At 55.1% G+C, this 13864-nt stretch overlaps 1 protein-coding gene across 1 annotated transcript in view; it reads right to left on the minus strand.

Moving 5' to 3' along the window:
• PDE2A (phosphodiesterase 2A) overlaps positions 1-13864 on the minus strand; it is a 378660-nt gene that overhangs the window by 108930 nt on the left and 255866 nt on the right. The window contains exons 4-5 of the mRNA XM_026658352.2: positions 11286-11305; positions 846-860 (exon numbers count right to left, since the gene is read on the minus strand). Of these exons, the coding sequence (XP_026514137.1) occupies positions 846-860; positions 11286-11305 (35 nt within the window). The remainder of the gene's footprint in view (positions 1-845; positions 861-11285; positions 11306-13864) is intronic.

Here is a 13864-nt window from a genome sequence, read left to right on the forward strand (position 1 = left end):
GGGGGGTGCCGGGTGCGTCCGGCAGCAGGGCAGGGGCGCTGTGCCCACCCGGGGCTTAACGGTTCCGCCAGCAGGGCCGGGAACGCGTAGGGGGGGGGGGGGGCGCTCCAGAACCTCCCTCATCTGATGGTTAGAAACCTTCTAATTTCCTGCCTCAGTTTACCCTGGCCAGGTGAGACCGATTCGTTCACAGCAAAAATAACCCCCCACGCCAGCATCTGATTTAGACTTTTAGAACAATTCCCTGTCATCTGACCTCAGGCTCGAGGGCCATGCTTCAGGCCAGTACGTCAGGACCTGCGTAGGTCTCGCTGACTGTCAGCGCTTTCCTGAGCTGGGGACCTCCCAGAAGTTGGGATTCAGGGGGTGCAGGTTTGAAATGCGGCTACCGATCCCTGAAGCCCAGGTCTGGATTGGGACGGCAGCCAACCCCCCCCCCCCCCCCCCCCCCCCCCCCGGTAACGCAAAGCTCCAGCCGGCATTTCAGGCAGCTCCCAGGTTCCCTAGGCTGGATGGCTGCCCTCATTTCCACAGCTGTTAATTAGTCTGAAAGGTCTATTTCCATATTAATCCCCTTGAGAGCTACCGGCTGGGCCGATGAGGGAGACGTGGCAGTGACGCTTCGTGCCTGGAAACGTCCAGCCCCTTGGTCGCGAGGGCTGGATCTCAGCCAGTAGGACGGTAGACTCAGGACCTCGGAGCACGGAGACAAAGGGGTAGTCAGGCCCCGCAGCAGAAGTCATGGCTCCAAGCACAGGCCCGACTTCTAATCCCAGCTCCGCGACCGGCTTGAAACAATCTATCGCCTTGAGCAAGTCCTTTCACCCCGTGAGGCCTCATTAAACCCCTCGGTGTCGACACTCCCTTCTCTCCAGAGGTTCTGCGGGGCTTCCCCAAACACACCCCTGGATCCTACAAACAAGCAGCCCCAATAGCTCTCTGTGTCGCTGGCAGCCCAGGCCAAGGTCCCCATGCCCCAGTGGGGCGCTGATATATACGGAGCTGGACTCCGGCTGGCTCTGCTGCGTGCTGGCATTGCTAACGAGGTACGAGAGTGACAAGAACGTTACTGAATGCTTGCGAGTGGCCGCCGGCATTAATCTCACCTATAACATCTGCATCCCATGCTGCAAGTCTGCATTTGAGTGTCTGCATTGTACGGCTCTGGGACTGGGTCAATCACCAGACAGGAGAGAGACGTTAATGAGCGGGACGTGTGGTCTCAACAGACGGCGTCACGTCCTGCCCGACAAGGAAGGCCCACCGATGCCAGACGGACTAAAGTGGGCCGTTAAAGAGGACAAAGGACCGTCGTTGTTTACTCTCTCCCCACGCCCAGGAAGATGAGTCTTGCAAGTGAACTGCTCCCATAGGCAAACACTGCAGCTCCAAGCCGAACGGGGGAAGGATATCAAAGCCCCTAACAAGGAAGCACTGGATCTTTATGCTGCTTGGACTCTGGGGGGCCAGGATGACTAGGCATAAGCAAAAGATCCCCAGGGCTTAGCCTGGGCTAGCCCTAAAAGACAGAGAGAGCTTGCTTATTACAGGAGCTACTATTACCTTTTGAAACTTAAGACTGCCGCTCACGTATGTGGTGTGTCTTTTCCTGTTTTAACCCTGTGAATAACTCTTCTTTCCTTTTCCTAGTTAATAAATCGTTAGGGTTTATGAGATAATAAATCTCATAGGGTTGGCTACAAGCGCTGGCTTTGGTGTGAGATAGAAAGTGCGATTGACCTGGAGCAGGGGTGGCCGACCTGTGGCTCCGGAGCCACATGCGGCTCTTCAGAAGTTAATATGCGGCTCCTTGTACAGGCACCCACTCTGGGGCTGGAGCTACAGGTACCAACGTTCCAATGTGCCGGGAAGGGGGGCGGGGAGGGGGTGTGTCACTCTCCACCCCTTCCCGCCCCCTCCCCTGAGCCTGCTGTGCCCTCACTCCTCCCCCTCCCCTTGAGCCTCCTGCACGCCACGAAACAGCTGATTGGGAGGGAGGGGGAGGCGCTGATCAGCGGGGCTGCTGGTGGGTGGGAGTGGGGAAGGGGGGGAGCTGATGGGGGGCTGCTGACGTATTTCTGTGGCTCTTTGGCAATGTACATTGGTAAGTTTCTGGCTCCTTCTCAGGCTCAGGGGCCACCCCGATCTGGAGTAAGTGACTGGTCCATTGGGACAGGGAGTAACCTGAATATTGCTGTGATCGTTGGTGTAAGGGACCATCTATCCCAAGGGAGGCTCACCTGGGTGGCGAGACAGACCGGGGTGCCCACGGGGACTGCCTGTGACTCCATGGTAAGTGCCAGAGGAGTTTACACTTGGTAACGCGCTGGTGAAAGCTAAATACAGAACTCTCAGCCAATCTGGAGGTTGTCCCTGGTTCTTAACAGCCTGCCCTGAGCTTGGTGCTCACGCTCATGAGTCATTTCCAGACGGCTTGACACTATTGATGGTGCTTATATGGCCCATTTAGCTCGGTCTCTAATGGATTTACCCTCACACAGCCCTGTGTGGCCGGGCTGCTGTACAGAGGGGAAATGGAGGCGCTTTAAGTACTTTAGAAAAGCTCGCTGGGTGCCAACCTGGATTTTCAGGTACCTAAATACCAGTAAAAACCTGGCCCTGAGCGACCTGCCCCAAAACCACTGGAGTCTAGGGTAGGGCTATTGGAGATCTACCCTGCCTACAAGACCTCTGCCTTCTGCTGCTCCCTCAGCTCCCCTTCTCCACTGACCCTCCTGCAGACGTCAGGCTCTTTCCGCCGGCTGGCTGCACCAGGGCCGCGATCTGCAGGGAGGAGAACCCAGCTAATTAATGCCTGTTGCCCAAGCACCTCCCCGTAATATCGATCATGCACCTGGCAGTTTGAGGCTAACTCTGCTTAAAGATGCAGGAGCAGCGGCTTTCTTGCTGTGACAAATACCCCCCAGTGGGTTTCAGACCTTCACCTGGCCATTCCCCCGCCTGGAGAAGAAGGAGTTTTCACGGCATGCCGGCTGGCCAGGGAAGAAGAACTGGGGCGGGGAGGAAATGAGGCCCGTTCTAGCAGCCAGGCCCCTGTGGCAGGGCGAGATCTCACCGCTAGGCCCCTCTGAACCAAGAACACGAAGGAGTGATCGCTACAAAGCAGCACTGATGGAAACACCGAAACGCACAGCCGCTGACAGTCATCCCCACCAGACCCGAACCGGTGACAGCTCAGCAAATGGGAGTCGTGCTGATTTCCTGGGGAACAGCAAATCTGGAAGATCAAATCTCCACTTTCCTCCCCTCTGGGCTTCAAAGTAAAGAGGGAATCTTCATGCTGAGGCCGGAGAGTTCTCCCCAGGGACGTGATTTCCTGGCAGAGCCTTCGCTCAGGGCAATGGATCCTCCAGCCCGGGGGAAGATGACAAGCTGTATTTCAGGGAAATGAAGCACAAGCGATTGACAGACCCAGGGCAGCACTTATGGCTGAGAGACGCCGTCCAGGAACGTTTCATTCATGGTGCTGAAGCACGCAGGCGTAGTGCGGGGGACGAGCCTCCGGCAGGTCCTTGCTTGCTAAGGGTGGGGTAGGGGTGTTTGATTAAATGATTGTTAACGGCTCCTTCTTTGGAGAACACTGGTGGGACATTAGACATTGAAGAAGGCCAGCCCTCCCCCCCCAGTTTTACACCACTGGGCCGGAATGTGCTCTCACTTGTAGTGGCGTAAATCAGGAATCACGCCCCTGAAGCCTCCCAATTCCCACGGGCATAACAGAGCAGGGTCAGACCCTCTCCGCTGAGGCCACGGCTTCAGAGCCAGCCCAGCTTATGGTGACTGAGAGTCACCCCTACTGGACAGATATAAGCGGCCTGTGTGAATGGGAAGCATGGCCCAGTGGTTAGGATGCTACCTGGGGACCTAGGCTCAACTCCCTGTGTGCCTCAGTTTCCCAGCTGTCCAATCTGTTTCGGGCCCAGCCTCTCTGCTGTGCAGTGGGGGTGGAGGAATGTTTCAGGCCCCCTCCTCAGTGCAAACACACCCTGTATGCCCGCGCCCACCTGTATGAAAGCTCCTTGAGGCTAAGTGAATGAAGCCGCTCGTGGGCCATGCTCAGAGCCACCCCGAGTGCTAACCTCTCGATGGCGGCAAGCAGCCGGGGCGGTTCCGCTCCTGGCCCGGCAGCCTGGTGCGGTGCTCGTACCCAAGGCCACTGAGGAGAGCGACGGGCAGAAATCTTCCAATTCATCCAGTACAGCGCGACTGGGCGGTGCTGACTTAGGGACGGGGCTACCCACCCGCTGGAGGTGCCCTGGTGGCTATGGCAATCCCCCTCCCGCACGCTGCAGTGACTGAGGATCCAGTCTGGCCTTGCCTCGTCCGTAGCCCCCCCAAGGGTGCTGCATGGGCACCCTTTGGATGGGGACTTCCCAGGCCAGCCCTGTGAGGGAAGAAGGCATTAGCACCGAGACCGTGTTGTCTGGAAGCGGGCGGGGCCAGCGCAGAGACACAGAGTGCCCACCCTGATGACGCTCTACGGCTGGCACGGGACCAGCGGAGGGCCTGGGCGACGGGCAGGGGGCGAGACTGGAATAGGGGCTCATTCTGAGGGCGGACCCTCAGCCTGCCAGGAAATGACCTGGGGCAACCACCTGCCCCGTTCAGCTAGTGCCACGACGCCTTGGGTGGCCAGGCACGTGTCTCTGCCTGGCTCATTGCACATGTTCCATCGTCCTTCCCAGCAGCACGGGTGGGAGGATCAGCAGTCACCCGAGTCCAGGGCCTCCACAGGAAGCCAGCGACAAGGAGGAAAGGCTAATTCCGGGCAGCCGGGTGCAATGAAATCCCATTAGCTCCGGCTCATGTAAGAGATAATGCCTGGGCTCGCCGCTGAGTGATTTAATGTTACGATGCCGCGGAAACATTAGAGGCAACAATACAGTTTTGTTCTGCATCAGCCGCTGCCTATCTGATGGGCTTGATTTGTCTAACTCATTACTGCCAGGCAAGTGATGGGTTCAGCCGACGGCCCAGGGAGAGGACTCGGGTCACTCAGCAACTGCTCGCTTGCAGCCCATGAGTAATGTCAATAACAAAGCCATCGTTCATTTGGCCGGCGGGAGGGGGAAGAACAGATTTGCCTGCGAGTGTCAGCAAACCTCCGAGAAGAGAGGCTGGGTCGGAGGGGATGGCCAGGAGCAAGGAGATATAATTGAGCGGGGGGCGGCGGGGAAGGGCTGATGCTGAACGTCAGCAAAGAGAAGTTTCCTTGGCCGGGGCCTTGTCTAGGCAGGTGATGTTAGCATGTGCGAGGAGCCGCACGCAGACAAAGGTACACTCGCTGCCTTCGGTGCGGGCTAAGCCGGCCGAGCGAACGCTCCGGCCAGAAACGCCCAGAAAACCCCTGGGGTTTGAGCCGTGCCCTGCAACAGGCTCCAGGGAGGCCTCTGAAATCCCAGGTGGGCAGAACGCCGAGCCTGAGTTTAAGGCGAGATGGCACCTCCGCCTGCCCCAGCTCCTCTCCCGGCCGGATCACAGGGGGCAGCTCCTACCCCCAGAGCCATTCAGCACAACCCACGTCTGGCTTGGGACTCTCCCGGGCCACATCGGATGCTGCCGGGGGGTGTGGAGGGGCCACGCCGCAGTGGGGGGCTGGGGCTCTTGCCGACGCCTGGGAGTACCTGCAGGGCCGCCGAGAGTGGGTTCGGGCCCTGGTGAAAAATTTTTTTTGGGCCCCCCCAGCAAGGGCGGACGGGCTAAACAGGGCCGACGGGAGGAGGGGGAAGCCAGGGAAGCCAGGCCCCGGGCCCGCTTCCGGACCGCCGAGCCCAAGTACGGCGATGAGGGGGGTGGGGAAGCTGGGCCCCGGGCCCCTTTCCGGACCACTGGGCCCTGGTAATTTGTACCGGCTTCCCCCCACGCTCGTCGGCCCTGGGTACCTGGGAAATGCGCATTTCAGCAAGGGCAGCCCGGGGCTCTCTGCTACGGAAGAGGTGCTCTTTGCCGAGCGGCGGCTGAGCCCGGGTGGGGCCGGTCTCTCTGAATTCCCCTGATCGCGGCAGACCAAGCTGACAGCGGAGCCGGCTGTTGCCGTGTCGCGGTTTGTCCAACCGATTGATTTATTTCGGGGTGGACACGGGCTGCCTCCCAATTTCATGCTCAGTCAAGCTCATTATGGGGAGGCGATCGCCTGCCCCCGGGGGAAGAGACAGCGGCAAAGCAAGCGCCTTGAACCACCCTGCCCCAGAAGAAAGCGACGGGCTGCCAGTCATGGGGCTAGGGAGCAGCAGCGGCGGTGGGGAGGAAGGGCAGCGGGTGGGTCTTGGGGTTACGGCACTGGGATCTGGAGACAGGAGCTCAATTCCTGCCCCTGCCAAAGACCTGCTGGGCGACTTTTAGGGCCTACTCCCTAAAATCCACTGAAATCAACAGGAGTCTTTCCATTAACCTCAGTAGGCTTCATCGTCCCCTCAGCCGCTCCGTGCCTCAGTTTCCCCACCTGTAGACTGGGGATAGCCGTAGAATTCCACTCACTTTGACCCCTTTAAGAAAGTATCCCCACCTAGGACGTAACTGTTCTGTGCCCCACGGCAACTCTGAACACCAGCTCCAGGGCTGGAACTCAGCCTCCTGCCTCTAGAGTGAAAAGAGAATCTCCACTACAGCAGTGTAGGGCCTATGACACATAGATGGGCAGTTCTGTTTCCGTCCAGCAGGGGGCAATTGTGTTTTTACACACACACACACACAAACACACTTACTTTCGTATTACATCCGTATCTGTGCTTTAACAAGAACACCCTTGTTAGAAGAGCATTCAGTGTCCATGGCCCATAAAGTCCTTCTTTGGCCTTTCTGCTGAGGACAGGCACAAGAGGGCCAGTTACTGCCTACATCATGGGTCGGCAACCTTTCGGAAGTGGTGTGCCGAGTCTTCATTTATTCACTCTGATTTAAGGTTTCGCGTGCCAGTCATACATTTTAACGTTTTTAGAAGGTCTCTTTCTATAAGTCTATAATATATAACTAAACTATTGTTGTATGTAAAGTAAATAAGGTTTTTAAAATGTTTAAGAAGCTTCATTTAAAATTAAATTAAAATGCAGAGCCCTCCGGATCGGTGGCCAGGACCCGGGCAGTGAGAGTGCCACTGAAAATCAGCTTGTGTGCCGCCTTCGGCACGCGTGCCATAGGTTGCCTACCCCTGGCTTACATGGATGTGGGCACCCAAAACCAGACTAAGGCCACGCAGGGGCTACCAAAGATCTGGTACATCTCAGTCACTGATGACCTGGCCTGGACTCCAGGTGGGATGTGAAAAATGGCAGGATTGACTCCTCAAGTGACTGAGCCCCCTCTGTCGTTGGTTCCCCATCTCGTTAGAACAGAAGGGCTGAGGTGCCCGGCTCTGTCGAGGGATGACATAGCCACAGCCGGCCATCGCCAAGAGACCCTGAAAGGCTTTGGAGAAAGGCCCAAAGGTGAAGCACAGGTGGCCTGAGAACTTCCGACTGTATTACAATTCATGGCTTGGGTTATCTTCTCAATGGGAAGGCGGAGACACAATGGTGGTGTGTCCAAGTGTCCGTGTCTGGATCCAGAGCCAAACTTCTCAGAGCTGGCGTTTTGGCTGGGCCCTGTATCTATCTTGGGTAGGTTCCTACGTACATATCTTTTACTGCAGGGAATAAAAACTGGCTAACTGATAGGTCTCAAAATGTAACTGTAATCGGGGAATCACCATCGAAGGGGTGTGTTTCCAGGGGGGTCCCGCAGGCATCGCGTCTTGGCCCTACACTATTTCACATTTTTAGCAGTGACCGGGAAGAAAACATAAAATCATCACTGACAAAGTCTGCAGATGACACAAAAATGGGGGAGCGATTTGGAGCACTTAGTAAGCTGGGGGCAAGAAAACAATCTGCGTTTTAATGCAGCTCAATGTAAATGTTGACATCTGGGAACAAAGCACGCAGGCCATACTTACGGGATGGGGGACTCTCTCCTAAGGAGCAGTGACTCTGACAAAGACTGGGGCGTCGGGGTGGTGGATAATCAGCTGAACACAAACTCCCAGTGGGACGCTCTGGCCAAAAGAGCGAATGCGAACCTGGGATGCATAAATCGGGGAATCTCAAGTAGTAGAGATGATTTGACCTCTGCATTTGGCACTGGTGCGACCACTGCTGGAATCCCGTGTCCAGTTCTGGTGCCCACAATTCAAGGAGGATGTTGATAAATTGGAGAGGTTCAGAGAAGAGCCACGAGATTAGATTAGAAAACTTGTTTTATAGCGATAGACTCAAGGAGCTGCGTCGATTTAGCTTCACAAAGAGAAGGTTATGGGGTGATGTGATTAGTCTCTAAGTACCGACATGGGGAACAAATATTTAATAATGGGCTGTTCAATCTAGCAGAGAAAAGCCCAACATGATCCAACGGCTGGAAGCAGAAGCAAGACAAATTCTCACTGGAAATGAGGTGGACATTTTTAACGGTGAAAGTAATTAGCCGTTGGAACAGTTTCCCAAGGCCCGTGGTGGATTCTCCATCGCGGACAGTTGTGAAATCAAGCCTGGCTGTTTCTCTAAAAGTTCTGCCCTAGGAATGCTTCTGGGGCAGTTCTCTGGCCTCTGTTATACAGGTGGTCAGACTGATCCCAACAGTCCCTTCTGGCCTTGGAAGCTATGACGTACACAGGGACCTTTGCTATTGGCTCAGTATTACCTGGAGAAGGCACTCAGCCATTACGGTGAAGGATAAAGTCCTAAGGTGGAATGCTAGCTCTCCTAAGTCTCCGCTCATTACCCTCTACGCTAGACCACAATGCCCCTCTCCAGCTGAAAGACGGCCCTTCCACATGGAGGTGCCCTCTGCCGGACGCACCGTCTCCGGGAGGCAGGACCGAAGCGGTTAAAATGGAACAGGTTGAGCACTGTGTTGGTTTGGTTTCTTCTCTCCACAAAGCATGTGCCCCTTCCCTCCCACCACGCACAAAACAGACCTGAACGTCTGGATAATTATATTACACAGTGAGATCAGAATGGTATTCTCTTCACTCCGTTTGCAAACACAAAGAATGGTTTCCCAGCGCGTCAGTTCGGTTCTTCAATAGATGTGGCTTCTTGTAAGGCCGTCGGTAATTGACTAAGTTCAAAGTTCCCTAATTGGCTTTTAATAAAAGAGGGATGGAGGGTGCGGGGGAGTGGAGAGCTGCGAAGACTGAAAGATTCAGCGATGCTACACCCCGACGGGACCGGTATGATAAGCGAGTCCGACACAGGTCACAGAACCTCACCCAATAAACTCTGCACCAAGCCTGTGACTTCTGGTGGAGTTGGAGAAGATCTTTTTACAGTGGTTCTCAAACTTTTACACTGGTGACCCCTTTCACACAGCAAACCTCTGAGTGTGACCCCCCCTTATAAATTAAAAACACTTTTTAATATATGTAACACCATTATAAATGCTGGAGACAAAGCGGGGTTTGGGGTGGAGGCTGACAGCTCACGACCCCCCATGTAATAACCTCGTGACCCCCTGAGGGGTCCCGACCCCCAGTTTGAGAACCCCTGTTTTAGAAAGATTTAACGGTCTTGATTTAACGACTTCTCACGATGGAGACGCCACTGCATCTCTAGTTGCACCAAGGGCGAATTCCCCTCACTTATAAAAATGTCACCTTATTTCCAGTCCAAATTTGTCTAGCTGTCGCTTCCAGCCATTGGCTCTTGCTGTGTCTTTGTCTGCGAGGGGAAAGAGCCAGCGACTATCAGAAATCTCATCATAAAGGACTTAGATACTGTAACCAAGTCACCTCTTAGCCTTCTTCTCTTGGATAAACTCAATAGACTGCGCTTGGTTACAGGTCCTGTCTCTGCTAGCTCCCCCCTTCCAATCTGGCTCGGAAGGGCAGTTCTACCAGGAATTCATCCCTTCTCCCATCCTCTGTCTTGTCTAGTCAGACCGCGAGTTCTCTGGGCAAGGGCCTGTATCTGACTCTGTGCATGTGCAGCACCTGGCGCGATAGGGCCCTGATCTCAGTCCATGCCTCCAGGTGCTATTACAATACAAATAAGAGTGACTGGAAGTTGTCACCAGCTGCTGGCTCCGTGACACAAGTTGGTGGGTCTCAGCTGAGCTACCCACTCGCCCCCAAAGGTGGGCCCATCTGTCCCAGGGATACGCGGAGGGCATCAGCCTCCCGGGCTGTCACCACAGCACCGTTCGCTAGCAAGAAAGCAGTGGGCAGAGATGGCACACGGAGCATTAACCCTAATGAGGGTTAGCAGGTATTGAACTTGGGGCTGGATCCGAAGAGGTGCCCAGCCCCTGGCTGCAGCTCCAACTGATTTCAGCTCCACACATGCTCCCTGGGTGAAGTTGTCAGACTGCACACTAGGAAGTTAACTCCTTCATTGCCTCTCGTATCACACACGAGCCCCGGCCACTCCACCGCAGATGGGAGGGAGTTTTACTAGACAGCCCCGGTGGGCAGACAGGAGTCAGGAGTCTCCTGTACAGTTGGGAGATGGATGGGCATCACCCTCCCGGCCTCCCCCGCATCATCATCTGCAGCAGCAGCTGGTCTTCAAATTCCAATGACCGGCCACACCCACGGCCAGTGGCCAATCAATGACATGGACAACTGAAACCAGCCTGGCCCCAGGCTAGATCAGGGACTGTCGCACAAATACAAGCACGTCTTTCAGAGCCCCAAAGCATGGTAGGTGCCTCCCAATGCATGACACAGGCAGGCATGGTGGGAAAAGGGGGTAAGTCGGCGGGAGGGAGGGAGGAAGGTCAGGGGCTAAGCAATATGATAACGTGGTTACTCAGTGAGGGCTAGCGCACTGTGTGGACAAGTGAAGACATACAGTAATGTCTCCCTCTGGCTAATTCCCTGTGGGCACTGAGAGGCAGCATGGCCTAGTGGATAGGGTATGGGGGCTGGGAATCCAGATCACAAAGCACTGCCTTTACAAACAGTTATTCAGCCTCACAGCAGGGAGGTAGAGTAGTGCTAGTTTAGACAGGGAAACTGAGGCAGCGAGATGGCATGGGAAGTTTTCCTTTGTTGGAAGTGCTCAGCAGCCATCTCAGAGGCTGTTTAAGGCTAACTCCCGGAAGGAAAGGGGCTCCGTCCATCTGATAGGCTGCGTGCCAGGAACAGGTCACCCGGCTCTCATCTTACTTCTTTACAAGCAAAGTGGACTTGTGCCAATCTCAACCATAGGTTCCGAGGGCTTGAATCTGGGACCACCAGCACCAAAGCACAGACCTCTACCACTTGAGCTAAAGGAGTGCCTAGGTATTCCGACAGCGGTAGTAGGTTATTATCCTCGACGTGTGCCAAGATGAGACATACACTTTACAAGCATATTACAGCACCTGGGCTATGCAAACAAGCCACGGACCCAGTGTTAAGAGGGTCTGGAATAAATACACCCCCACTTTATTTGATTAAAAAAACCATTGGCAATTATCCCTAATTTTCTATGCAGCAAGGCGCCTGAGCATGGGCTGCATTTATCGCAGCGATAAAGGGAGCGCTGGTTAACAAAGGAGTAATGTGCACTCAAATACCAGGCAACTGAAAAGAACTAATTAAAAAAAGAAAAACACCCTACACGAGCCCCTTGCTAACAGTTCACTGGAATAATTGTATTGTGTGAAAACAGATTCTATTGCTTACATCGCAGCAGAGCCGTGAAAAGAATACATTCCATCACGCCAGCCTGATTCCACCGCCTTTGTGCTGCCGAATCCAGCCTTCCTGCAACCCTCAGCTCTGACAGATAAAGCAGAGCGGGCCGGAGCGGCGCTCGCTTTAGTCAGGCGAGGCATGCAGGGCCCGATCCAGTTCTTAGAGACGCTGGTTTAAACCAGGCGTCCCACTGCTGCTGTCAGCGGTCACCCCGCATTGACACTGGTGCAAACACGAGCAGGATTTTAGGGGGTGTCCTGTGACACTGGTGCAAACACAAGCAGGATTTTAAGGGGTGTTCTGTGACACTGGTGCAAACACGAGTAGGCTCTTAGGGGGTGTTCTGTGACACTGGTGCAAACACGAGCAGGATCTTAGGGGTGTTCTGTGGCACTGGTGCAAATATGAGCAGGATTTTAAGGGGTGTTCTGTGGCACTGGTGCAAACACAAGCAGGATTTTAAGGGGTGTTCTGTGACACTGGTGCAAACACAAGCAAGCTCTTAGGGGGTGTTCTGTGGCACTGGTGCAAACACAAGCAGGCTCTTAGGGGGTGTTCTGTGACACTGGTGCAAACACGAGCAGGCTCTTAGGGGGTGTTCTGTGCCTTGCTATCACTGAAATGCCTGAGCATGTACACTGTGCATGAGTAAATCAGGCAGCCCCGTGCAAAGGACACAGGGGTTCCACCTCCAAAGACAGGACCTGACTCTGCTCTTGAACCAGCTCTGCGGCTCCTTACCCAGAAGGCGTGGGATTGCACGGCTCCCCATTCGGCGGACCAGATCCCCAGCAGGCGTCAAGCAGGGTAGCTCTGCGCTGACTCTGGTGGAGCGATGCCGATCGACACCCACTGAGGATCTGGCCCAGAATGCAGAAGCACCTGGACTCCACTAGGGCATTCTAATTAGACCAGCTGCCTAGGGTGGGGCTGGCCTGCTAGTCGGGGAATCGCTTCCCTCCCCCCTTGCTGGGAGGTGCATTACCTGTACTGGGCAGGTGGGTTTGCAACCTGGGCAGCTGCTGGGCCGGAAGGGAAGAGGCGTGAGACCACAATGTCACTGGCTCAAATCCAGCCCCGCCCGGTCGTCATCAAAAGACGTTTGATGGTCCGTGTCAAAAGAGCAGCGGGCTTAAATGCTTAGAGGGGGTGGCCAGTCTTGTGGCTGAAGCTGGCCTGGGGCTCAGAAGAACTGTACTCTATTCCCTGCAGTGCCACCATGAGCAAGAGAAACCCGTGCCTCAGTTTTCCCTAATGAAGAATGGGATTATAATGCTTCCCCAGCCCTGTGAAGGGCTAGGTATAAACACCCGCGTATGCAGGAAAACAGCCTTGCGATGCCCCGGGGTGCTGCCACCTGCAGCATTCTGGGTTAACCCCCTCCGGGCACAGATGACTTTCTTTTGCTCCATTACCTAGACCTACCTGGACTCACACTACAGTTGGGCATCCCCTTGCACAGGATTCTCCAGGCTCTTCACTCTGTGGCATGCTGCGCATTAACCGCGGTCCTTGGAGAGCAGCCCCCTCCCCTACCAGGATATGCCACCCACTCCTGCTCGAGGAGAATCCGCCGCGATTACAAGCACTAATAGACAATTGGCGGAGAGGGAGAACACGCAGCTATTATCCCCCGCGCTAATGCTATAATGCCGGGAGATTAGGAACACAATAGCCCTCGGGACCGGAGGGGATTTTGCATTGTTGCCCGCTACGCTCTCGGGCGAGCGCACAGGAGAATGCGATTAGCAAATGGCAGCCCAAGAATGACTTCAGGCTCAAAATGAGAAAGAGGACAGCAGCGGGCCCGCGCGCTTTGTACCCACCGGCTGGCAAAGAGACAGGACATTAAAGGGGATGGCCCGCTCGGCTAACACAAGAGCTGGGGCAGAAACTGGCCAGCGGGTTCCAAACTGACCTTTCCCGTCCCTGCCAAGGTCTAGAAGGCAGGCAGGTCCTGTAAGCACTGGCCACACAGCAGTAGGGGAAAGGGGTTGTTTCTCCCAGGCCAGGGGGCAGCGGAGGCCCTGTGGTTTGAGGGCAAGGACATTACTCTGGGAGTCAGGAAAGCTGGGTTCTAGCCCCGTCTCTGCTGCATGCTGTGAACAAATCATTTCCCCGGCTGCTTTTGGGCAGCCTTGTCTGTCTATATCGTACAATCTTCAAGCAGGGGCTGTCTCCTGCTGTGTACGT

This window comes from Terrapene carolina, unplaced genomic scaffold (genome assembly GCF_002925995.2).
Source record: "Terrapene carolina triunguis isolate 2854851 unplaced genomic scaffold, T_m_triunguis-2.0 Scaffold430, whole genome shotgun sequence".
Taxonomy (NCBI): domain Eukaryota; kingdom Metazoa; phylum Chordata; order Testudines; family Emydidae; genus Terrapene; species Terrapene triunguis.